Source organism: Sturnira hondurensis, unplaced genomic scaffold (genome assembly GCF_014824575.4).
Source record: "Sturnira hondurensis isolate 20B ecotype Veracruz unplaced genomic scaffold, ASM1482457v3 Scaffold0015509, whole genome shotgun sequence".
NCBI lineage: Eukaryota > Metazoa > Chordata > Mammalia > Chiroptera > Phyllostomidae > Sturnira > Sturnira hondurensis.
The window spans coordinates 11,540,997-11,567,783 of NW_028088140.1; the positions used below are offsets into that span (position 1 = coordinate 11,540,997).

Below are 26,787 nucleotides of genomic sequence, written 5' to 3' on the forward strand. Positions count from 1 at the left end.
GTGGAGTCAGGTCCCCAGATGTCTTGGGCAGCCAGATATGGCTTGACCTTGGAGAAACACTGTGCAACATTTCAGCTCTGGGCAGTGGCCCAGATACCCCTGTAAGCAGGACCAGAGAGGGATGTGAAGGCATGCTGACAAGAGAGGAATTTACCAATAGTTATATTAAATGAAGCATATCAGCCTTCAAAGTGCCTGACCTGCATTTCTGTCTTAGCATACTGAACTCTGCTAATCTGAGAAAGAAACACACACACACACACACACACACACGTGCCCCAGGTGAACCCACCAAGCAGAGAGCTGAGTATGGGGTGAAAAGATGTGCAGGCTTGTGCAGGTTCAACAGATATGAGGCTTTGAGATCTGTGCATAAGTTAGAACATGGTGCCCAAACAGACGATATACTCAGGCTACAAAAAGAACATGGATCAAGAATCAAGAGATGGGGATTCTAGCCTACTCTGTCACCAAAAAAGTGTAGAACTTTAACAGGGCACCTTTAAGCAATAAATGAAATAACATGAAAGCACACAGGGGTAAACACAAAGTCAAATGTACAATATTCACTCGAAAAAAATCTGACTAGTTTTTATTTTTTCCTTCCCTAACCAGGCAAATTGTTCAGATTCTCTAAGTCCAGGTTCCTTCATCTGAACAGGAATAATAAAACTTGCCCCACTACTTCAATGAATTTCTTTTAAAGCACAGTCGAAACAGTAGGCATGAAAGGATTTAAAAGGTATTTTAGAACTGTCAAAATGTAAGGTGATGTTATTACTTTTGGATAAAAGAATGACAAAAAAACAAAATTGCCATCCCAAGATTAGAAAGGGCATTCCCGAGTCACAACCCCCTTCCAAAGGTTACGATTCTGCTTTGTTCATCCACTCTTTTATCTTCCTCTCCCCCCTCTTTTCCTGATTCTCTCCACTGACTGCTTATTTTTCTTCCCACACTTTTTTCTCCCTTTCCACATTTTAAATGTATGAGAAACAGGGGAGGGCCCTGGGCTCTGCCTCCAGGCAACTCCAAAGCTGGGAGACAGAGACCAGGCCATGTAGCCCTCCACTGGCCCAGACACAGCAGCCACTGAGGAGGACGCAGCCCAGCATCATGGCAGGGAGCTCACTTCTCCCAGGGTCCTGATGAATGCTGCCTAGACGCCTCTGTCCACAGGCAGGGGTGCTCTGGGACTAGTCAGACAGGCAGATGGAGAGACAGAAACAGACAGACTAAATAGCTTTGTCCTGTCAAACACCTATTTCCTGTCAAGTTACAAAGCCTAGTCAGCACAGAGGTGAACACTGAGCTGGATCTAGAGAACTTCATTATTTTTGGAACAGAGGCAGCATCAGTCACTCCTCAACAAAAGGCAGCTGCTAAATTGTTCAACACCTAATTAAAGTCAAATTTCTGATCTAAGTCCTGGGAGCCCAAAGAAAATACTACACACTCATTACTGATACAAGGAAACTTCCTAATACTATGTTCTTGTCTACACAAGATTCAAACTTGGGGAGCCATATAAGGAAATGGACTCTCATAACTAAAAATTCATAATTCAGACCCAGCAATTCCATGTGCAGATATATAGACAAAAGAATTGAAAACAAGGATGCAAACAGATACTTGTATGCTCATGTTTATAATAGCATTATTCACAACAGCCAAAAGGTGAAACAACCCAAGTGTCCACTAACCAATGAACAGATAAACAAAATGTGGTCTATCCTTGCAGGAGAATATTATTCAGCCATGAAAAGGAATGGCCCTTGAAACCATTATGGTCAGTGAAATAAGCCAGACACAAACGATAAATATTGTGTGATGCTACTTCTATGAAATATCTAGAACAGGAAAATTCACAGTGACAGACAGTCAATTAGAGGTACCAGAGGCTGGAGAGAGGGAGGAGTGAGGAGTTATTGCTCAGTGGTTACAAAGTTTCTGTTTGGTGTAATGAAAAGATTTTATAAATAGTAGAGATAATTGTCCAACACTGTCAATATAATTAATGCCACTGAATTGTATATAGTTAAAAATAATTAAAATGACAAATTTTGTGTTATATATATGCATATATATGTGTGTGTATATCTTTTACCACAATAAAAAATGTTTAAATTATCATAATTCACATCTTCAACTATCAGCAGATATGACTTAGAAACTTAGCTTTACTGAGATAGTTGAATTCAACTATCAGCAGATATGACTTAGAAACTTAGCTTTACTGAGATAGTTGAAAGAAAGAAATCATGAAACCACATTCATGAAACTGAAAGAAATTAATCTCACCTACAATGATACCCAGGTCCCTAAATAATCTCATATACTTCCTTTTAACTCTGTCATTTATCATGCAGATTGTCATAACATACCTAAATCTGAGATGCATAAAATGTGCCTGCAACAGTTAGACTATACAAGGGAACTGCAATTGTAGAATTATCATCACTGTCAATAATGCATGAAAACCCACAGAAACAGAAAGTAAATTTGCAGTTGTCAGGGGCTGGAGAGAGGGGCAAATGAAGAGTACTGCCAGTGAGTAAAAGGGGGTGATGAAAATGTGCAGGAATTAGACAGTAGTGATGATTTTTCACAACTCTGTAAAAACACTAAAAACCACTGACCTGTACACTTTAAAGAGTGAATTTTATGATATGTGAATTATATCTCTAGAGAGGTTATTTAAAAATAAATAACTAAATAAATAAGGCATAAAGTCCAGGGAGCTCAGCTTGCAAGGATGGTCCTCTGAAGTCATCAGAATCTTGTTTGAAAAGGGACAGTATTGATTTTCCAAAAGAAAATTGCTGAGAAGACACTACAAGAATAGATAGTGAAGCAAGGCCACACCATGAAGTGTCATCTCAAAGCCCAGGCTCACTGATCTAGGTCTTCCATGAAGGTCTACAGGGGGGGAGCTGAAGAGCCAAAGAGGGCACAGACAGAACCCATGAGAATAAGTGAGTAGCCAGGGAATGAGACTATAGGAGAGGCATGTAGAGTGACCACACAGCAGCCACCGAGGAAGAACAAGGGTTCAGCTCTTTATCCACTACACCTGACCAGCAGATGCCAGCATCAGTTTCCCCAAAGCAAACACAAGCAAGAGTCTATGAGGCTAACTCAAGATAGCCTTTTCCAAGGTGGATGGATAATGGGTTCTTCTTTCCCTTTCGCTCATGGAGAGCAGAAAGAACACATGCTTTGAACGTCTAAAAGACCTGGATTATTTCCAGTTCCGATGCTGTCATAGTGACCTTGGCCACATTTCTTAAGGTCTTTGGTTCTCAGTTTCCCCACCTGAAATAATATTTTTAAGGATGACATGATACTAAGTACATGAAGCACCAAGAACATTGTTGGAGACACCAGGCATTCAATAAATGGTAGTTATTACTCCTGCCTCATTCTAGAAATATAAAAAGGTAGTTGTTATTCTTCAATATAGTCTATTTTTTATAACAAAAATGAAAATGAGCCTTCACAGACCAGATGCTAGAAGGGGGAGGGGATTGATGTGGGGAACAAGGCCACTTTTTGATGACAAGATTATTTTTGCTTTGGGAAACTAAAGGCTAATCTGTCTCCTTAAGGTATGAAATTAGAGTCCCTTCCTATTTTGCTAAGTATCTCAAAATGCTATATAGAACTGTTTCCTCCTTTGTATTTATAAACCTCCAGAACCTCTGATACACTAAAAAAACTAGTTTACCTTCCAAAGTGAAGTTTTATGTCCCAGGCAGTCTGTCCTTCTATACGGAGGGGCTGTTTTTAGGTTTGGGAATTCAAGTTGGAAACTGAGTAGTCTGTTTTCCCGGCCAGGTGGTGCCCTCCCCACTCTCAATGGCCCTCTTTCCAGATATTCAGGCCATCTGGCAGGTTTGGCTTGGGACCTGAGGCTGAAGGCTAGGAGCCTTTCGAAGGCAGCTGTGAAAAGATGGCGGCATGGCAGCATACCGCTGCTGGGCCCAAGGAAACCCTGCAGTTCAAATGGCCCCACCGTCTAGATCCCCTGCTTGGGATCCCACTAGCCTCAGGATGGCTAACAGTTGTGGAGAAAACCGATACCAGGACTCTCTTGACTGATATTTTACTTCCTTTTTTTATTATTCTTTTGTCAGCCAGATTAGCACCTCAGATCATTTCTCTTGACATTTCCATCCTTGAAATTTTGAATGTCAGCCACCCAGTAACAAGTACAGCTGTTTGGAATGCTTTGAAAGTTGTTTCATGGCCCTTCTTCCTCAAACTCTGGTGCTCTGCTCTCTGATAGCAGTAACTGATATTTGCACAGTGATCCACATTCATTATCCCATTCAGAGCCTCATTGCTGCCCTGTGAATTTGACTAGCTAAGGACTGTTATTTTCACTTCATGGATTAAAATGGTGAGACCAGATTCCTTCCAAACTCTCAGAGAAAGAGATCAAGTCAAAGAGTATGAGTTTAGTCATTTTGCTAGCTGTAGCCATTTCTTTTTCTTTCTTTCTTTTTTACTTTTGCTAACTGACATCTTTGAAAGGTTTTAGCCCAACATGGGTTATTTTGGAAGGAGATGTGTATGTATGGATTTATATATGTATACATGTGTGTGTGAGTGTGTATATCTGAACATGACACAATGGTTATAAAGTAAATAGAGCTTAATTGAGTAATCTAGTCAACATTTCTGCCCATAGGCAATACAGGGAAGAACATTCACTTGCTTTCTGGATTTTGGCTTGGTTCTCTAAAGGACGAGAGACAATTATTTTATTTTCCTTTTAGCTAGGTTCAAGCGGGCAGCACCAAGTTTATGAAAAGAAACAGAAACCCCTGTTGAGAAATTGGCAGCTTGAATGTTTCATGGAATTATCACAAAACTATGTTCTGAAATGGTGGCTTTCTCCAGGGATCTCAAAGGCCACATCTGTAAGCAGAGCCTTGCTCAGGCATCTCTGTCTAAAGCTACAGACCAGATCAGCCTCAAAGGCCCACCCAGTTGTTGGATGACAATATGTGAGAGTATCAACAAGTCAGCCAAACGACATTTCAAGGAAGATGGGAATGTCAGATGAAGTCTCTTCCATGTGCTGAATTTAAGCTGCCAGTCCTTATTTTAATGTCCCCCCAAAAGAGGTAAGTGTCCTAGGAGACTATCCCTGAAAATGAGGCAAGGAGAAGCCTTTGTTCTTCCAACGCAAGTACAATTCATGGCAGCCTGCCGTCTGGTCAGCTGTGACCTAAATGTCCTCACAGTTTCTACCTGCAGTTAATTTGTGTCTCTGTGCCCTGGCCAACAGAAAAGCTGCACGGTCCACAAGGAATGCCCCACAGCTTGTCAAAGGAAGTCCTACCACACTGTCAGGCCTCTCATCACCCCACTCTCCCTAAGGGGCTGAAACAAGCCTAGATTGGTGCAGGAAAGAAGAAAGCAAATAAAAAAGGCTTGGAGGCATATCCATTTGCAGACAAAATAATGATCTGAATTTTGCTGAAGTTCCTTATAACATGTACAAACTTTTACTCTGTAGTCTGAGAAATCATTTTCAAACCTTTCCAATGATAGATACCCTACCCACCCCAGTGTATTTCCAAATCTAACATCTCAGAAATGATTTTAAGCCAGTACAAAGGTTGGCAGGGGTAGGGGGGACAGGCAGAGGTTGACCAGAAACACTAAGCAATGCTCTGTTAGAGGGTTTAATACACACCAAGTGTGGTCAAGAGAAAGCAACTGGGAAAAGAGATGGAAGAACTTTTTGTCACATCCCTGCCTTAGTGAACTGACTTTTTAGGAGCCTCTGTTTTCTCAACTGGAAACAGTTTGTCTTAATGGTTCCTTTTACCTGTAAGATGTTCTGATCCTAGAAAGTAAATTCTCAAAGAGACATCACATTTATTCTATGTCTGTTTGACAAACCCCTCAAAGTACATGAGTCTAGAACTGCCCCTCCCCCCACACACACACATGTACACACATACATGGTACAGTACAAGAAGACCATTTTAAAGTGAACAACATGTCATGGAGAGCAGAGTTTGATGGGGTTTGGAGAAGGGGAGGGCTGAGAGGTTTTGGCTTCTTGCCAATGAACTCTCCCTTTCCTCATTCCCTGTTCAAAGTCATATTAACTGTTCCCTTAGTTCCTTTGGTCTTTGGGGAAGTAAGGTGTCATTTTCAACTTCTGTTTGACTCCTGAGCTCCAGGCCCAAACTGATCTCCTTATGTCCCTTAAATCCCCATTTAAATTTAATTTAGTTCCACAAGTATTGTAGTAACCAGGTTCCCCAAATTACCCACAGACCCCCAACAGCTGGGTCTCCTCCTGTGTTCCTCCGTCTCCCACCAGCCCTGCTCCCTGAACTCCCAGCCATTTCACAGCTCCGCTTCTCTGGAAGCCTTCCTGGGAGCCCACCCACACAGTCCACATGGCTAGAACTGCAGCAAGGCTCTGGGGTACCAAGGCTCCTGGGAGCCTGAAATTCTACTCCAATTCCCTTCTTCTCACAAGCAGCTGCCTCCAAGTGCTCCTCAAGTCTAGCAGGAAAAAGCAAAGAAGTTTGCTGAAATGTGACAGGCCAGTGAACCTGGTCTTAAACACATAAGCACCCCACCTTCGAATTAAGACACAGAAGACCTCTTCCGTAGTACCTGAGTTTGAAGTTCAAACAATCACATTAATTACTATAGCCCTCCATTTTGCTTTTTCTTTTCTGTTACGGGTTCATTTCAAGTCTATGTGTCTGGCTTTCAACCAGCAGTTGAAAGGCATTTTGTTTTCCCAGAGGGATCCTGTCACTTTTTTTAATACAGTATCTAACCTTGAGGTACATATAAACAGGTGTTTACTAAATTAGTTTAATAATGGCAGTCATGGCTTGGAGTGTTGTTTCATTATCAGAATGTTTAACACTCATGTTACTAAATATTTAGCACCTGATATTTTGCAAAAATAATTCCCATGCCTTTTTTTTGTTAGTCTTCAGCTCTCCTCCATAGTGACCATCACTAACTTACACAACAGTGAGGATTGACTCTAGAAACAGACTAAAGCAGTGTGATCATTTTGCTAATTAGTCTCACTGTTAAGTCCCCGGGTGTTTCCCAAACAATCTATCAGCTTTCCTTAGTCCACATTAGAAAATAAAACTGTCCCCTGATTTTGAATGCTGAGCACTGATTTCTGAGTCCCGGAAGAAACCGTTGGAAGGACCCTGGCTGACCTGTCCCTGCCCTGTAACAAACAGCTGCAACACCAGGCAGGAAGAATTACTGTAAAAGGAAGAAAGTGCTGTTGGCCACTCCCTCGCCCTCTCTTAACACAGTGGCAAGAGTTTCTCAGACCTCATGGATCTTGCCACAACAACTAAGCAAGCCAAGTGAAGAAAGGGATAGAAAAGAAAACACCAGGAGTTGGAAAATATCACTGAAAATGAGAATAAATCTCGGTTACTTCCTAACCTAGGTCTTGGGAGCTTTTCTGCCATTACCCAGCAGGAGACCAGCCAGACTCATAAACAGAAATCAGCTGTGAAGTATACCCAATTGTTTTTCCTTAATAAAGTAAGAAAATGATTTCTTGTCTTTGAGCTGACAAAATTTGTAACCCTAGAGTTAAGGTTTCCAGATTCCAAATTTTAGGTTGCCTCATGCTCCACTGGCCCCTCTGGTTAAACCATCCATGGGAAATCAGAGAGAAAATTAATATATAGCCATAACAAGTTCAGCTAATCACCCAAAAGGCTCCCTCAAGGCTCCGTAGGATTTTGTCTGTGCTACAGATAAACAGAAGACTGAAGTAAGAGGGTGCAATAGAGTGGGAGAAATCCAAAGTGGGTTTTCATTGCCAGAGGGTGGCGAAGTCACCAGGGGACTCAGTCATACTGGAGGGGTGTGTGTTGGCATGGGGACACACACTGGTCTTTGGGGTTCTCTGCATGGGGCAGGTGTAGGTGTGATTAAAGCAGCACAGCAGACAGGAAATTCTCTACAAACCCTCTGACATCTTTCCTCACCAAACCCTACAGGAGTGCCCCTGTCCTGACTCCTAAGCCCTGGAGCACCACCTACTGGGAGAGGCAGAAACTACAGTCCCTTTAGGTCTTGCTGGGTCCGCATTCAGTGGTTCATGCAGGCAAGCATTCATTCAGTCATATATTAAGGCCTAGAATGAGCCAGGGTCTGTACCAAAAAGTGGGGATAAAAGATTGCCAGGGCCTCAAAATCCCCATTCATTATGCAATTTGGACTCCTTCAGTCTAGACTTCATACGCAGAAGGACCCACCCTGGGCAATTTTAAGTCAAAGAGAAAAATGAAGGAAGAGTCCTAAGTCATCACCAATACTGAAAGATGACTCCACAGGCTAGTGGCTCATCATTTCATTTGCAGAGTACTATCTCTGCAGAGCAGTATCTACCTGTAAAGAACAATTACCCACTTAATATGAGGTACCAATGTCCAAACAGTCTTAGGGGACTGCACTGCCAGTATTCCTCTCTGCAATACATAGGGTCCCCAAAGTGTGTTAGGCTCCTGTGTAATCTACCTAAAATAGCTTTACCCTAATCCCTGTGTGGTGTGTGTGTGTGTGTGTGTGTACAAGCACACACTTAAACAGTTAGCATGTGTTCTATGGAAATAATGAATAGTTGATTCTTGTAATATAACCAACCTATTATGTAGTATTCTGATACGCTGCAAAGTGAGCAATACTAGGAACAATATTTTGAACCTCAATAGCACTTTTTCTCCAGTTTCCTCCATGCAGGATCTAGAGAAAGAAAAGCTAATGTCATGCTTTATTCAACTCACATGAGCTGAGGTGCAAGCAGCATTGTCCTTTGACCATTTGTAAAGAGAATTAACTGTGATCACTACTATTCCTTTATTATGATGATTGTTATTCTGCTGTATTGATCAGTTAAAAAGAAAACACAGTGTGTCTTCCACTCCCGGAATATGTTTCTCCCCTCTGCCTTGTCTCCAGCAAATAAGGGACATACCAATGTTTTATTTGTTAAATGGTTGACTAATTAAGAAACTTATTTGCTAACTGAAGACCAAAAATGGAAAATCTGCCCAGAAAAGTAGACAGCTAGGATGGGACCAGAGCAGACAGGGCACTAGAGGTAAGGTGAGGAGCCATTTCCAGCTGAAACCCAGGGCCAAAAGACTGTCCTTCAGGGAACTTTCAGGCTGTTCCCATGAGCTGACCACCACCTCCACACCTGGATTCTCAAGGGGCGGGGGTGGGGAGGGAGGCCAGGCAAGCAGAGAGAAGCTGGAGAAAGGCTGATCCCAGTGCCTTCCAGCCTGTCAGGAAGAGAAGCCCCACCACTGGCAACTTTCTCGGTTCTCCACTCTTGGGTTTGTCACCATCACTGCTCTGAGGTAATCACTTGGCTTCTCCTCTCTCTCTCCTGAAACTCTAATCCCCAATTATGTTTCACTGCCCCTTTGGTTATTAAGTCACAGCAACCCCTTCCTTGGAAATATTTATGCTCTTTCAGGTCTGCTCCTCCCCACCTTCATCACCCTCCTCCTCTTCTCCCACCAAAACAACTTGGGCAATGCCAATGAGGCAGGAAGAGAGGGTGGGAAATGGAGGGAGACAGAGATCCTGGTGCTCCTTCACCTGAGAACCGCATCCAGGAATGGAGGCAAACCCGCTCCTGTGAATTATATAATCACTGCAGCTTCTAGGGAGAGAACTGGAATTCAGGTTGCCATAGTGTTCATTGGCATGTTGCTGGAAAGGCAGAGCTCTAGGCCATTTGCTCCCTCCTTTCCCTCCATCTTCTGCAAAAATCCCTCCAGGGTCAGCTCCTACTTTTAGTGTCTGCTCCCTGCATTTCTGTGTAGGGAAGGAGATGCTGGGGGACAAAGAGGCAAAAGAAAGAAAGGAAAAGGGCTAAGAAGGGGTTTATCCTGCCCTAAGAGACAAACTTGTGAACTACTTAAGGTTATCATTAGGTGAATAAATAATTATTACCACAGTGTACTGCCATTGCCAGTAGAGTAAGGATAATACTCTCCTCTTCAAGGTTGCTTAAACTGAGCTGAGAAGTTGGAGGGGAGAAATCCATCCCCACTCTTCCTTTGTGTCTCTGATTCCCTCCCTCCTAATCCATCCACTACTCCATCAACTAAGAAGAGGACAGGAGAACAGGTGGGGGCTGGGGCATGAGGTAGAGAAACAGAGGGACAGAAGCTACCTTGGTGACTCCAAAGCCCTGGCTCACCCTAGAACTTAGGACCCTTAACAAAATTCTTTCTACCTAAAGAGGCCAAAATCTCTGCACTGCCAGCCAAGCTCCAGTTTCAGGATGGAAGGTAGGGTGCCTGGCAGTCTGGCTCTAAAGGGTAGGGACACCGACCCCAAATGGTGGAAATGGGAGCAAAGGAAGGGAGGAGGAGGCAGAAAAAAGAAACATGGAGACAACCCCTCCCCCAGACTGGTCCTCAGAGGATTACTTTAAGTACCCCAGTAAGTAACAGGCCCAATAGTGACAGGTATTCAGGAGAGAGATTGAAAGAACAGTGTAAACAGGGAGGCTCAGGAAACTGGGAGAGAAAAGGGAGCGACTACACCCAGAGACAGAGAAAGCCATGGAGAACAACCAGAGATGTAGCTGGAGGCTGCCACACTCCAGCAAGACCACCCCCCCTAAACTCCATCATGACCTTAATTGCTGAGCGACGCCAAAAAAAAATAATAACTTGTTAATAAGTGGGGCGGGAGAGAAAGTTTTCAGGAAGTGAATAGTTACCTGAAAGCCTTTTCTTCTCACAGGGGGAGCTGGTGACACTTGATGCCCAAGATGAAGATGCTTAGAGAATACTGGTCAATAGTGTGGAGCCGTATGAGCTCAGCACACCCTTCAATTATTTCCTTAAAACATGAAAAAGCAAAGCCCACACACCGCCCGATTCTTACCGCTTACATCAGGTGCTAGACCACATGTGGGTACAAATAAGAAGACACAGGGCACGGGCACTCTCGGGGTCAATGGCATGGAGAGGTGGGTGGATGTAGGTGAGGCATGGGAGCGAGGAGCAGAGAGAGACTCACATCTGCATTTCCAGACCCCCAGAGCGTGCTGCCCAAGGCAGGGGTCTCTGGAAGCAATTGGGATACCGGGGGCAGCAGGCCCGAGCGCAGGGCCGGCCTGGTGCGGGGTGCGCGCGCACGCGCTCCCAGCCGCGCCCGGAGCGAGGCGAGGGACCCGGTTGGCAGGGCTGGAGGACAGTGGCGCCCCCTTCCCCACGCGTGCGGTGGACCGGGCAGTTGGGCTTTACGAGCAAAGCCGAAAAAGCGAGGCAGAAGCAGACACTTGAGGAACTTTTCCCCCTCGTCTGTAATTTCACTGGAAACACATGAACTGGAGAAGCCAGCATGGGAGGGGGAGGGGCGGGAATTTTCCGCTGGGTCTCGAGGGGTTCGGGTCCCAGTCCAGCCAGTCTCAAGAGGCAGAGGCGCCCCAAGCAACTCCGCAGGGACTGGCCCCCCAGCGAGCAGGAGCAGGGCGGAGAGGGGAAGAGCCCGCGCTAGGGCCTCAGCCGCGCGGCGGGGCCAGGCTTACCTTGGTGGTTTTCCTCTGGGATGTACATCCTCGTGTTTTCATTGACCATTGACCAAAAATTGTTTTAAAAGGAGATGCCACAAAGAGGAAGAAATGTCAAAACAACCCCCAGCGGGTCCGAATTAATCCCTCCTTCGAGCAGGCGGCTTTCGTGCAAAATTCAAGGAAGCCGTAGAGCTGCGGTATTTCTTCTTCCTTTCTGATGATTACCTGATTCCCATTATTGCATCAAACACCAAAAACTGCTCCTTTCCAGTACTGCCTCCTTGAGTGAAATTGTAATGCATCCTCAGTACATCCGGGCCCCTTCCAAGAATTTAGCCCCGCACCTCTGGCGGCTACACCGTTTGAAAAAATCAACCAAGGGGAGGCAGCGCGAGAAGAGGCGGAGAGGAGGGGCGAAGACAGCAATGGACCCCCAGACCGGGAAGGCCAACTGGGTCTGAAGCGTTTCCGCCACTCCTGGCCAGTCCTCCCAAGGCCCCAGCTCGGCTCTGTTCTGCCAAGAAGGTCCAACAACTCCGGAGACGCGGAGGCAGGAAGAGGCGCCGCCGCTCTCAGCGCGGTTCTGGCAGGAGCTGTTTCTGCAGAGGCAGAGAGAGGGAGACACCGGGCGCGCGAGAGCCGTGCTCACCGCCTCCAGCCCAGCCCGCTGCCGCGCCCGCGCCCGCGCCCTCCCGGCCCGCCCGCTTGGCGCGATGGAGGCAGACGCGCTGAACGCTTCCAGATGTGGAGCGGCGGCGCGCAAGAACCAGGCACACGGTGAGCACCCGCTTGGCCCTTGGCCACAACGCAGACCAGTCCAGCTGCCCACATGACGTCAAAGGGAGCAGCCGAAGTGCAGGCCTGGAGAGGCCAGCGCTCGGGGGCTGCGGGAGGCGTCCCGCCGGTGGGGCGGGGCGTGGGCAGATGTGGGGCTCAAGCGCCCTACCGTCGCCCACGGCGCGCCCCGTCACCTCCAGCCATCCACCCCCATTATTCTCGGCAACGCTGGCGAGTTCCTGAGCGGCCATCCACAGCAGGAAGGCCTCTGTGAGTGGAATTCCAATAGAGGGGACCACAATCTGTCCAACTACCAGAGTCTATTTGCATATCGGGCCACTGAACAAAACCGCAAAATGAGCGGTGATCCCGTGATTCTGTCTGATCAATTATAATCAGAGCAGTTGTAGAAGTGATACACTGAGGCAAGGATGGGAAGAGGGGAGGTGAGAGAGAGAAAGGGCGGGAGGGTGGAGCCACCTAGACTAGGCAGTGGTGCCCAGATATCTGAACAGATTAATGGACCCAGGTTTTCTAGTTCCTTGGAGGCAACGGAGCACGTGTTCTACTACGGTATCCTTATCCATTTCTCTTAATTATTTTTGCCACTCTGGCAGGAGTTTATTGAACCCTCTCCTTCTTGACGAAGTGAACATTTCTTTCCATCTCTCACTGCAGCCACAGCAAGTTCTCGGCACCCCCTGCAGGCCTGGGCTCCTCTAGAGAGCTTCCCAACCCTGGCAGGGTAGCCTACAACTCTGTCGTGAGAAAGGATCTTTCTGCCCTCAAACCTCCTCACCTCCTATCCACACTCGTTCCCTGTGCAATCCTTTTCATCTCCATGGATTTAAGCAGCTGTCTATATCAAATTCATATCTCCAGCCCAAGCCTCTCTTCCTGAATGCCAGGTTACACAGCCAACCTCAGTCTCCACTTGGATGTCCACTACACAGCTCAGACAAACACTAAATCCCTTTTTCTGGGCAGAATCTGCACTTCACACAGTGTTCCCATTGCATTTGGTGGGGCCAAAAATCTGGAATCATCCTTGACTTCTGTCATTCTCCTACATCCAATCCTCCAGGAAATGCTTTGGTTCTACCTTCAGCTAAATCCACTTATCAGTGTCTCCCCTGGTGCCCCCAGGTCTCAGCCAACATCATCCATCACCTGGGTTTGTGCACAGGCTGCTCTCGTTGGTCTCCCCTCCTCATCCTCATAGTTTGTTCTCAATACAACAAAGCAATTCATTTAAAATGTCACATCACAGCACTGCTCTGCTCAGAGCCTTTCAGTGGCTCCTCATTTCTCTTAGGAAAAGCCAAGGTCCTTAGAGCAGCCATCAAGGACCCACATGAACAGCCATGCACAACTTCTCTTGCTCCTTCCTCTCCTACTGCTCTCCCACTTGCTTCAGCCACACTGGCCTTGTTGAGCACTCCAGAAACTATGCGGTCTCTCTCTCTATCTCTCTCTCTCTCTCTCTCTCTCTCTCTCTCTCTCTCTCGAGCCCTTTGCTCTAGTTGTCCCCACTATTTCCTCAGATATACACTATTGAATTCCCTTATTTTATTCAAGACTGCTTGAATTTTACTTTCTCAATGGGCCTTATTCTGACTACCCTGTTTAGTACTGCAACCTGCCCACCCCACCACCAGCACTTCCAAACTAATCCTTTCTCCATTTCTTAAGAGACATTTAATTACTCTTTAACATACTATACAATCTATTTATTCCTTAATTGTATTCTTTTAGTCTGTATTCACTAAAATGCAAACCCCATGAGGGCAGGGATCTTTGTCCTTTTGTTCACTAGCATATCCCAAGTGCATAGAACAAAGTCTGGCATATAATATGTATTTAATAAATATGTACTGAATGGTGAATGAATGAATGAGTGAGTGAGTGAATGAAATGATTTCAGGAGTGCTACAATTCAGAAAACAATTCAGAATATAAGCATGGTATCAGAATGCTTCCCTCTGTCCCCTGTTTTTTATCTGAAACCTCACCACTCCAGCTATATTCACCTTGCCCAAGGGTTTTGGCCCCAGTTTAAAATGCAAACGTCTCTGTGAGAGTCATTAAGCTTATCAGTCATCCTTATTCTACTCTAAACAATAGTCTAGGTTTTGTTGGCTACAAGAGAAATCTAGTCTCTTTATCATTCTGGTGTGTTCATACTCAATTTTCAACATAACAGAAACAATTAGAATGACATAAATCCAAATATCTTCTCCATTTAGCTTCAGGGTGCATTATAGGCCCATGTTTCAGAGGTCCATGTAGGTGAATATTTGTTTAAATTAATATTAAAATTGGTTTGCATCACCTTTATACACCATAGAACAGAAATAATAATAGTAGCTAACACTATTGAGTGTTCTGTGCTGTGAGAGATGTTTCACAAGCATTATTCATTTAATCCTCATCGCAACCCTGTGAAGTATTGACATTATTTTATTAACCCCATTTTATATATTGGAAACTGAGACCTAGGTGCTTAAGTTACATGCCCAGAGTCAACCAGCTGGTAAACTGTGGAACCTGGACTTAGTCCAGAGTGTCTGCCTCCAAACTTGCATTCATGCCATGAGCCTACTCTTGAAGGAAATGACTGAGGGTGAGCTGGGTTGGAGGAAGGGAATGAACAGTTTAAAATGACAGTAAAACAACTGCAAAATATGCTGCATAGAATTCACAAAGAGCCAGATAAATGAGAGCAGAGTGCATGTGTGTTGGCAGCGGGGGCAAGTGCTGGATTTATAGCCAGGCTTTTTCTAAAGGTAGGCACTGTATAAATCTAGCAAGTAAATATTACCTTCATGCCTCTTTAGTTTCATTTTTCACTTTTCTTTTCAGCTGTGAAATGTATTTTTTCCTTTCCAGAAAAAAAAAGGTATTTCCTAAATATTTGGTTTTGCAATGTAAGCCGGTATCTCGGCTTCTAACTTTGGAACACAGCCCTCGGTGCTCTCCTTCAAGGTAAAAAAATTCTCAACATGACAAATGGAGACCATTCTAAATTCTGAATTAAAGATTTGGGAAATGGTGGGAGCTGAAGAAGAAATCTTTCTTTATCTTTTATTGCATGACTTAATTCAATAGGTTCTGTAGGTTCTCGCTCTTCTCTCCCATAGTTCTTTATTTGTGACACTCTATCTACATAGTGTTATATTTCTGCATAATATAATATTTGTGTGTGAATGTGCCTTTTCTGTACCCCCATTGCATTTTAAATGTCTTCAGGAAGAGAACTGTGTTCATTTTTCTTTGTGCATAGCATAATTCTTGTACACATGGGCAATCAGTGTATGTTGAGCACATGACTCATTTGGAGAAGATTCCTTCATGTGACCACAAATGTTTCCTTTGGAAGCAATTAAGAGTACACTGAATTTGTTAATTATAGTGTATTTGTAAGAGTGAGAAGCTTGGAAACAATCTAAATATCCAAAAAATGTTGGCTACATAATAACATTGAGAGATTATCTACATGTAAAAAGTCATTTGTTCCTGTTCCAAAGAACAACCCTATGAGGAAAGCAATATTATCTTCACTTTACAGGTTAGAAAACTAAAGCACAGAAGGGTCAACTCACTTTCCCAAGTTTTCACAGATAGTAAATGTTGGAAGACCTGGGATTTGAACCCCAGCAGTCTGTCTTCAGAGCCTACGCCATTAATCACTTCTTAGGTAGACTGGGGTGCATTCATACAATGAAATCCTTACATGGATGTAAACAATATTAGGGAATGATATCAGTGGCACAAACAAAGACTATTTACACTAAAAAGAAAACAGGTTCTTTTATACAAAGTGTTACATAAAATATTATGTATGCTATGATTCCATTTTTCTTTTAAAGACAGGTATATATTTGAACTAGAAAATAGAGTCCAAAAAGTTCACACCAAAATGTTGATAAGAGATTTCTTTGAGATTGCAGGTAAATTTTTCTTCTTTTTTCTGTCTGGCCCAAGGCATTGAAAGCCAGGCTGCCGGAGATAGTCTTCTGTTCCCTGGGCAACCACACCTTCAGTCAAGAGCCCTTACCCTTCTTCCGGTAACAACACCTCCAATAGATCACTCTGGACAAATTCTTCCATCAAAGCCCCAAGATGTCTCTTCCCTTCCTTTCTCTCTGCTCACTCTGACAGCCTCTCCACACAGAATGCCGCTGCCCACCTTCAAAAATCACCTTTCCAGCATCTCTTGCAGATGCTCAGCTTTCTTTATTGCATTTCCAAATGCCTGATAAGTGTCAACTGCTCTGTACTATTATAGTAGAGAGCTAGGAGCACCAAAGTAATGGGCACATTTTAACAATGTCCTTCTGGGAATATGTCACAGTCTTTAATTTCTAACCCATACAATTGTCTGTGTATCTATAAAGGTAGGCATTTCAGACCAGGTAAAAATGCTGGGCAAACCCCGTGGCAAACCAGAGTAGGAAAAGGTGAGTCAGAAGGTTCTATTTCAATGTGCCTTCCAACAGGTTACCCTCTTTACCTTAGTCAAGGGCTACAGGAGCATTCCTTCTCAGAGGCCAGAGATTGGAACATCAGTGTGCTGGTTTTATATTGGGTCGACTTAACCAAGCTAGAACTCTATTTCTCAGAATTACTCTCCCTATGTGGTTCCAGGTTAGGGTTGTCCACAACAGATATTTGTGGAGAAGGTAGGAAGTGGAAAAGCAGCAGCTTTCATGCTGTGAAGGTCAGTGCATGGCTACAGGGGCTGCTCCAACACATGACACACTGTCACCCCTCAAGTTGGCTTTCCCTGCTGGTGTGGGCCCACACTCCCCCAACTTCTGCCAACTCTTCTCCTTCAGCTACTGTGCAAAGCATATGTCCAGGTGTGTGGAAAATGGTACCAACCTTATGTTTCTTAATCAAGGTTGGAAGCGGCGAGAGACAAATAGGGTTTCCATTTGTCTTTGAGGTTTCCACTTTGGCCTTACTCTCTCTCACATCACATCCACTCACATCCAGCTTTTCTTCTGGACTCCTGGCTCTATCAACCTAGAGCAACTTCAGAACCATCATCATATGCAGAGGCCAACCAGACCTTTCACAGACTTGTGACCAGGTCCCACGATTGGGTAAGTTTGAATTCCCTACAATCAATCCCTTAACTTATAGTTGTACTACTTCCTTGATTGAACCTAACAGGTGCATTAGTGCAGTATTCCGACCTCTTTCCAGGTTACTTGCTTAGATGTTTTTATTAGTAAATGGTACATACATGTCCTCAATATAGATTTGTCAAATTCACACTAGTTGCCATCATTTATTTTTAGACTTTATTTATTTATTTTTAGACAGAGGGGAAAGGAGGGAGAAAGAGAGGGAGAGAAACATCAATGTGTGGTTGCCTCTCATGCATCCCCTACTGGGGACCTGGCCCACAATCCAGGCATGTGCCCTGACTGGGAATTGAACTGGAGACTCTTTGCTTTGCAGGCCGTTGTTCAATCCACTGAACTACACCAGCCAGTGCAATTGTCATCATTTAATAACACCTAGTGACTGTCAGTTAGAATGGCATGAACTTTAACTGTAATGAAGAGCCTCGTTCCCCCTGCTATGTGCGTGGGTAACTTGTCACTGGACTTTACCACCTAATGCCCAATTTCTACTAAATGAAACTAACAATGATATCTATCTCCCTAGGGGGTAGTGAGAATTAAATCATCAGGTAAAGTATGTGAAATGTACAATGTTCTCATTTAATGTTAACTGTTATCATCCTTTAAGCCCATAAGAAAGGTGTATCAAGTGTCTACTATGTGTCCTGACTTCACTACAGGCCTGCCAAAGAGAATTACCACCCCTATTTAAAGGCATACTGTGATAGCAAAGAGGTTAATTTTTTTTGCCCAAGTTTGCTTGGTCAGTAAGTGATTCCATTCCAGTAAATGGAATTGAGATTTGAACCCAAGTCTATGCAAATTCAGAAACTATACAGTCCACTCTACTACACAAGACATTTCAGGTGCTAGAACTAAAACAGAGGGGAGAGGAAGACTTTAGGAAAGCTCCCCCACAATTCAGAGAGTAGAGCTGAAGAGGGTATAGAGTGATCCCTTCCATTCTTTTGAAAGACCTGATGCCTTCACAACCCATGTCAGCATTTAAGACCTCCCCTGGCAGAGTTTTTTCCTATATCATATTGAAATCTCTCCTAACATACTTGTCTAGAAGCCACAGGACAGACCAGATCCCTACTAACCTGCTGAACTATCTTTATATATTGCATTTGAGAACTCTCCTGGCAGCTCAGCCTGAATTTCAACCCCAGGGGGAGGCCAGAGTGTTTGGCATGTGAGGGGAATTCAGTCCGTATTCTACAACAACCTCAAATTGCAGGGATAACTGTTGGGAACTGCCCTGCCTGGTTTCAGAAGCTGTAACCCTGCCATGGCTAAGGCTCAGTGAGTGACGTTTAGACCATAAGCCACTAAGGAGACAAAGCTTATCTCCCTGGCAGGAGCTCCGCTTCTGCTCCTTTTACTTCATCCCTAACTGGCCCCCAGTGCTTCATCGGTTAACCAATGACAGGTAAGATTCCCCAAGACGGGAATGACCTAAGGCAGGCACAATCACAGGGAGGCCCCAGGGAAGGACTTGGGGGCTATAGCAAAAGGGGGTGATGGACTCTGGCCCCTGGGCTTTAACATAGCCTGAGTCCTCATTCTGTCTTCGAGAAGTCTCCTAATCTCTTGGCTACCTTACTTCCCCTGCCTGACTTAAGCCTGAAACAATGACAGAGGGTGGTGCAGCCCTGTGCTGGAAAGGGCGGGTTCCCCGGGTGATCAGGCCTAAGAAAGAATGCATAAAATCCTGTGAAACCTGCTTTGTTTAGAATGCTCTCAATTAAATCACAAGGGTCCAAGCAGGAAGTGAGTTTATTCTCCAAAGTTTTGTAGCCCTTTAGCTAACAGACCCTGACTCAGAATAGGCCTTCGTAGTTCTTTGTATGCTATCTGTTGTTTGATCCTTACTGCCTGACAATGATTAATGAGCTTTACCTGTATTCCTGTGCAAATTGAAACCCAATAAAAACCTGTCAAGGAAAGGGTTGGGACACTCTCCCCTTGAGAGAGTAGCCATGCTGTCCCTTTTCCTCCACAGGATTTGGTATTCCATGTGACTTTATCTCGAATCTCATCCATAATGCCTCAGACACTGCAGGCCAGTGTCCTAGTGAGATAACAACATCATGGTAAATGCCTACCCTTGTGATTTTCAGCAAAACTCTATTTAACCCCAAAAGATAGAAAGCAACAAAATGATCAAGGGCCTGATCTTGGCACTGACTCTCCTGGTAGGAGAATTCATAGAACACATGTGTTCAACTTATGGCACTCTCTTTCTACCTCAGCAAGTCAATGGTCCAGGCTGTCACATAAGCAGCCTGTAACTTGTTTGCTCATCTATAAAATGCAGACATGTGGCTTCATCTCCTATGGCTCTTTGCAAAGAAAAGCTGATACCAAAAGAAGAGCTAAATCATTGAAGTGATTTTATGATTTACAAGTCAAAACCTTGAGAAAGTTAGTTTCAAATAGGTAACCAGCTGAGCCCCAAAACGAACCCCTTAGCCTAGGTTCAGATGCAGTCCAATACTGTGTTCACTTCTGAGGTGCTTAAAGACCATCTGAGAATGAAAACCATTCCTACATGCATTAGTGTCCTAGGGCTGCCATTAACATAGTTGTTTCAATTATTCCCCCTTTGCTCCCCTACACCCAGCCCCACCCACTCCCTCAGGCAATCCCTACATCACTGTCCACGTCCATGGGTTCACCATATATGTTCTTTGGCTACTCTATTCCCTATGCTGTAATTTACATCTCCATGACTATTCTGTATCAACCTATTTGTACTTCTTAATACCTTCACCTTTTTCACCCATTCTCCCGACACCCTCCCATCTGGCAATCATCAAAACATTATCAGTATGTATGATTCTGTTTCTGTTATGCTTCTTTATTTTGTTTTTTTATATTCATTTATCAATAGCTATGTATTTATTGCCACTTTATTGTTAATATTTTGATCTTCTTCTTCTTAAAGGAGACCCCTTAGCATTTCATATAATAGCAGTTTGGTGATGATGAACTCCTTTAGTTTTTTCTTGTCTGGGAAGCTCTTTATCTGCCCTTCAATTCTAAATGATAACCTTGCTGGGTAAAATAATCTTGATGGTAGGTCCTTGCTTTTCATCACTTTGAATACTTCTTGCCAGTTCCTTCTAGCCTGCAAAGTTTCTTTTGAGAAGGCAGCTGACAAACTTATGGGGTCTCCCTTGTGGGTAACTAACTGCTTTTCTCTTGCTGCCTTTGAAATTTTCTCTTTGTGCTTAACCTTTGGCATTTTAATTATGATGTGTCTTAGATGGCCTCTTTGGGTCCATCTTGTTTGAGACTCTCTGTGCTTCTTGGACTTACATGTCTATTTCCTTCACCAATGTAGGGAAGAATTCTTTCATTATATTTTTCAAATAAGTTTCCAGTTTCTTGCTCTTTCTATTCTCCTTCCAGCAACCCTATGATGCAGATGTTGGTACACTTGAAGTTGTCCCAGAGGCTCCTAACACTATCCTCATATTTTTCTTTTTTATTTTCTTTTAATGTTAAGATATATTTTATTGACTAAGCCATTACTGTTGTCTCAATTTTTCCCTTTTTGCCCCCCTCCACCCAATACCCCCTTCCCTCCTGTTATCCCCACCTTAGTTCATGTCCACAGGACCTACATATAAGTTCTTTGGCTTCTCCATTTCCTATACTGTTATTAACATTCCCTCTCCATTTTGTACCTACAAATTATGTTTCTTAATCCCTGGACCTTTACCCCATTCTTCCCCTTTCCCCTCCCCACTGGTAACCTTCCATGTGATCTCTATATCTATGATTCTGTCCTGTTCTTATTGTTTACTTAGTTTGTTTTTGTTTTAAATTCAACTGTTGATAGTTTTGAATTTGTTGCCATTTTAATGTTCATAGTCTTGATTTTCTTCTTTTTCTTAAAGAAGTCCCTTTAACATTTCATGCAATAATAGCTTGGTGATGATTAACTCATTTAGCTTTACCTTGTCTGGGAAGCATTTATCTGCCCTTCCATTCTAAATGACTGTTTTGCTGAATAGAATAATCTATTCTATTAGGTTGCAAGGTTGTAGGTCCTTGCTTGTCATCATTTTGAATAATTCCTGCTAGTTCCTTCTTGCCTACAAAGTTTCTTTGGAGAAATCAGCTGATAGTCTTATGGTATATCCTTGGTAGGTAACTATCTGCTTTCCTCTTGCTGCTTTTAAGATTCTCTCTTTAGAAAAGGAGGTGGGGAGGGCTGGAGGAAAGGCAGTAAACTGTACCTGAACAACAATAAAGAATGTTAAAGAAAATATTCTCTCTTTATCTTTAACCTTTGGCATTTTAATTATGATATATCTTGGTGTGGCCCGCTTTGGTACAAATTGTTTGGGACTCTGTGCTTCCTAGACTTGTAAGACTATTTTCTTCACTAAATTAGGGAAGTTTTATTTCATTATTTTTTCAAGTAAATCTTCAAATTTTTGGTCTTCCTTTCTCTTTCTGGCATCCCTATGATTTAAATGTTGGTACACTTGGAGATGTCCCAGAGACTTCTTATACTATGCTCACTTTTTTGAAATCTTGTTTCTTCTTGCTGTTCTGGTTGAATGCTTATTTCTTCCTTATGTTCCAAGTCATTGATTTGAATCCTGGCTTCCTCCCCTTCACTGTTGATTCCCTGTAGATTTTTCTTTTCTTTTTTTCACTTAGTGTAACCTTCATTTCTTCCTTTATGTTTTTGCTGGACTCAGTGGGTTCTTTGAGTATCCTAATCACCAGTATTTTGAAATCTGCATCTGATAGGTTGGATATCTCTGTTTTGTTTAGTTCTTTTTCTGGAGTTTTGTTCTGTTCTTTCATTTTGGCCATATTTCTTTCTCTCCTCAATTTTGCAGCCTCTCTGTATTTGTTTCTGTGTATTAGGTGGAGCTGCTTTGACTCCCTGTTTTAATAGTGTGGCCTATTGTAGAAAAAGCACCTGGAATTTTTTGTGTGGGGTGGAGATTTAGGTAATCGCCAGAGTGGGGCAACCTACTTCACTGCTTTGTGGCTGTATGTGAGGAGAGGGTTCAGAGGGGTCACAATGCCATCATCTTGGCTTCTGAAGGTTTGCTCAGTACTCACCCCACTTCCAGTCACTTCACCTACTCCCTGTATGCAACTGGCACCCCTCCAGCTGTTGCCCTGGTGCTGAATCCCAGAGTGAGTGGGTGTGTGTACTAGGACTGCACAGGCGCTTTAAGCAAAGTATCCTGAAACATCTCACAGTTCCTTCTGCTGCCCCAACCCCATCTGGTTTTTACAGCCAGAAGCTCCGGGATTTATTTGCCTGGTGCTTGAAACCTGGGCTATCCAATCTGACCTGGTGCTGGGATCACTCACTCCCAAGGTATCCCTCCTGATTGTTATATACCCCACATGAATATAGGACTGCCCATCCCACCACTGCCACCACCTCTCTCCTCCACATCATGTCTCCTTGCCTCTCTGCCCATCTCTCCATCTCTGCATTTCTGCTCCTCCTACTTCTCTGGATAAATGTGGCTTCTTTAAATCTTTGGTTGTCAAACTTCCATACAGTTCAATAATCTGAGAGTTCTGGGTGTTATTTGTTCTGAGGTTTAGTTGTAATTCCCTCTGTGTTTGCAGAAGGAGATGAAGCATGTCTGCTTATGCCTCCATCTTGACCAGAAGTCTCAGATTCTTTTTTCTTTTGCTGTTCTGATTGGTTGTTTTTTGCTACCTTATGTTCCAAATCACTGATTTGATTCTCAGCTTCATCCACTTTATGGTTGATTCCCAGTCTCACTGTGTTTTTTTCTTTAATTCCATAGTTGTAGGTCTTCCATTCAACTCATTTTCTGATAGTTATGAATGATGGTTGTTTTATAGTTTAGTTGTAATTTTGATGTAGTTGTACAAGGAAGCAAGCCATGTTTACCTACACTGCCATCTTGACCAGAAGTCTTAAGGCCTCTTTATAAAAGATGATGCTGTTCCAAGTGTACAGGCTAAGAATTTCTTATTGGGATAACTTTGAGTCATCCTGTAGTAGTCCCATCTCTCTATCAATTGTAGAAGAATACTAATATAGGCTACACAGATAGGAATAATTCCAAATATTTACATTTTCAAAAAGTAAACCCAAATGTCCTGTAACTAATTACACTTGAATACTGCATCTAGCTTAATCACTAATTCTTCTAAATTGTTAGAAGGTGATTCTCCAAGTCTCAGGGAGTGGAGAAGTTATAGCTATATATCATTATTGATGTCAAAGTCCCATAATGTATTTAGATAACAACTTAGAGCAAAGTCAAGGGGCTTACATAGCCCACAAAAAGGCTATCTTCTTAATAATTACTATCATTAACTTACCAAATGACTTCCATTTAGCAGCCAGGTGGAGCCTGGTAGGACCAAGAATTTGGCAGAGTTTTCAAGTGTGGCAGGACACTTCCAACAATTTCCTCATACAACCCTTCAGAGCTAACTCCACCTGTTTTCTACCCCTTTCATGGTCAGTTCAGTTTCTGTAATCATCTTTTGCAGTGACTATAACCTCATTATTATGTTATTAGTCAACCCTTAAAATAATTTTAATGCTACTTATAAAGTGATATCTATACTAACTTCTTCTATAGCTTAATTCCAATAATAGTCTGCCCCCCACCCCTTTTTGGCACATGGAAGAGTGCACGTCTCAACCACTCTCTTTTGGTACACTATTGGACTAGTTCTGACCAATGAAATGTAAGTACAAATGCATGTGTCACTTCCAGGTTGAGGTGATCAGAGATCTATTGTGATGCTCCTATTTCTCTTTTCTGCCTCAGAATCCATATCGTGCAGCTACTAAATGAAGAAGCATCCCTCAGCCTAATCCCAGGGTGACTTTGTGTAGCAGAATCTCTCCCACTGACCCCTCTGGACATATGGGATGAGCAAGAAATAAACTTATTGAATAAAGCCCCAAGAATTTGAAAATCATCACCAGCTTGTAACACTGCATATCATGATGAACAGTCTAGTCTTAATCAGCAACTCTATGCATGCAATCCATATGTAATTAGAGATTTCCCAAGTTTGGGTTAGTAGAATTGGTTTCCATTCCAACTGGCATAAAATTAGTCAATGATTCTAATTCATAATCACAATCACAATGATTGTAATCACAATGATCTTGTGATAGAATAATATTGAGAGCATTTATAATTTATGTAACATATAATAGTTTTTATTTGTTGTAGATAAATCAGTGAAATGTATCCACTTCAACTTGATCTACAGATGAAATACCCCGAACTCTGCTGAAAGAAAAGGAATATGTATGCAGTGTCTATATTGAATAGTTTATGAAAACTACTCTTGTATGGATGAATCAAGGACATGTAAACAATATCTCAAGTGGACTCGGAAAGTGGAGTAATTTATGACATCTTTAAACTGGTGTATAAGAACCCTCATGGTAAATGGATGGTTTTTAATGGAATCAGTTTCCAGATCCTCAACTTTCATAGGTACTCAATCTTAACACTGATTGGAGGACAACCTGAGGCAGAGGGTGGAGACCTTCTACTGCTTCTCCTTTCTCTTCCAACCTTTCACAGTCACCCTTCTCCCACAGTACAGAAGAGAAGTATTCCTTTCCATGGTCTATTTCCCTGTGGTGTGACTGCCATCAGGGCGCTAAAGAAGGAGACATTTGAAATACTGGTGTCCAGAAAGCCTCCTTTAATTAGCCACCATAGCCTTCTAATCATCCATCTTTTTAAGAGATATATTTCTAATACTATTTAAATTTTATATTAATGATTCCTTCAAAAGCTTATAATGTAATTATATTGTTTTGCTCATTTGTACATTAATAATATTTATAATGATAATTCAGCCTGGAAGAAATTTATAGCACCAAGGCTTACAATCATGAGAAATGGGTTTTTTTAATTTATTTATATTTAGGGGGGAAGGGAAGGAAAGAGGAAGAGAAATATCAATGTATGGTTGCCTCTTATGCATCCCTTGCTGGGAACTGGCCTGCAACCCCGGCATGTGCCCTGCCTGGGAATTGAACCTTGGTTGTTTGGTTCTCAGGCCTGTGCTCAATCCACTGAGCTATACCAGCCAGGGCAAATGTTTTTAATTTACATTTTGATTTATGTGCCTCTTTTTGGTGCAGAGTAGTATGATAGTGTGATCAGTGAAAGACTTTCAAGCATAAAAAATATATTGTATAATGGTAAAATTTTATGGAGAAAAGGAAATGGAAGTATGTTTTCAATAAGAAAAAGAAATTATGCAAAATCTTTGTTTTTAAAAAGAGAGATATTCATTATTTTGATTGGAAAATAGAGGATTTTAAGTAGCTATGGTGTTTATATTTCATTAGAAACTTTTTAAAGAGTGATGCAACAATTTTGTTTTGTTTTAAACTGTCAGGATCTACAAAGCACTAGAGATTGCATCATTTATAACCATTTATACTTATTATGAAAATTTTTGGATGTAAACTTGAAAATGTGTGATGAGACACATATTTTTGCAAAATTCTTCCTGGTTAATATGCCAGAAAAGCAGTGTGGAGACTGCTGATTCAGCACAGGCTGAGGCCCTGGGAGACCCAAGCTGGAAGCCCAGCTAATGGGCTGGCCCTGACTCTGAGCACCAGTGCGAGCTCTGCTCTTCAGAAGGAAGGGCAGGGTACCAACAGCAGGTGCTTGGCATATAAATACATGTTTTTGAAACAAATGAACATCTCTGGTTTCTCATTCTTACTCTGTTTTCTATTCCTAATATGATCCTGAACAATTTGCCTCCTTCCTCAATGTTTTTAGTCTTCTTGAGGTTCTTGGAGAAAGAAATGCAAATTCTTGTGTGGTCACATTATCCCAGAAGGTACAGAGAACATCTTTAGGAGCATGGCAATCCAAATCCTCCTAAGGAGTCATTTTTACCCCATATTTTTATATGTTATTTCATGGCAGAATCCTTCAATTTTCAAGTATGTTTTTAATCCATAAAGGCCAAACAGGGCAAACACTGGGACTTCACTGGAATTTGATTGACTTGAGATTGAATTTTCTCATCCTCAGAAGGAATTCTTTCCATTCTGGCATTTAGACAACATTCATTAGACAGATATGAATCTTGTTGTATTTTCATTCCAGATGTGGTGGACTCTGCCCAGCAGAGTCTGCCTGTTGTCACTGATGATGAGAATAAATGCACAGGCAACCCTTTTCATCAGCCCTTACCTGGGCTGTTGTGCGCGTTCCACCCACATTGGTGTGTTGACCACAATGGCTAATGGCCTTGTCTGATAGCCTTTGCATCCCTGTT

General features: G+C 42.9%; 2 protein-coding genes across 15 annotated transcripts in view; one reads left to right on the forward strand and one right to left on the reverse strand.

Annotated features, from left to right (window-relative positions):
- Nucleotides 1–12,188, reverse strand: part of CACNA1C (calcium voltage-gated channel subunit alpha1 C) — a 664,664-nt gene extending 652,476 nt beyond the window's left edge. For 10 of the 14 annotated variants that reach the window (XM_037064772.1, XM_037064766.1, XM_037064770.1 and 7 more), the window contains exon 1: nucleotides 11,582–12,187. In XM_037064772.1, the coding sequence (XP_036920667.1) occupies nucleotides 11,582–11,630 (49 nt within the window). In that variant the 5' untranslated portion in view covers nucleotides 11,631–12,187. Of the gene's footprint in view, nucleotides 1–11,581 lie in introns of all 14 variants that reach the window. The other 4 variants (XM_037064774.1, XM_037064760.1, XM_037064762.1 and 1 more) reach the window with 1 other exon arrangement.
- Nucleotides 11,656–25,263, forward strand: LOC118999904 (uncharacterized). Its single transcript, XM_037064632.1, has 3 exons — nucleotides 11,656–11,752; nucleotides 11,875–12,343; nucleotides 24,285–25,263. Exons 1-3 carry the CDS (start codon nucleotides 11,656–11,658, stop codon nucleotides 24,340–24,342), a joined length of 624 nt encoding a protein of 207 aa, XP_036920527.1. The 3' UTR covers nucleotides 24,343–25,263.
- The last annotated feature ends 1,524 nt before the right edge of the window (nucleotides 25,264–26,787 follow it).

What these genes read in the sequence shown, in the direction of transcription:
- LOC118999904 (XM_037064632.1), top strand. Translation starts at nt 11,656, where the DNA reads ATGCCACAAAGAGGAAGAAATGTCAAAACAACCCCCAGCGGGTCCGAA. An exon ending in GTGCAAAATTCAAGGAAGCC is followed by an intron (nt 11,753 to 11,874) that starts GTAGAGCTGCGG and finishes ATGCATCCTCAG; the next exon opens with TACATCCGGGCCCCTTCCAA. An exon ending in GCGCAAGAACCAGGCACACG is followed by an intron (nt 12,344 to 24,284) that starts GTGAGCACCCGC and finishes TTTCTGCCTCAG; the next exon opens with AATCCATATCGTGCAGCTAC.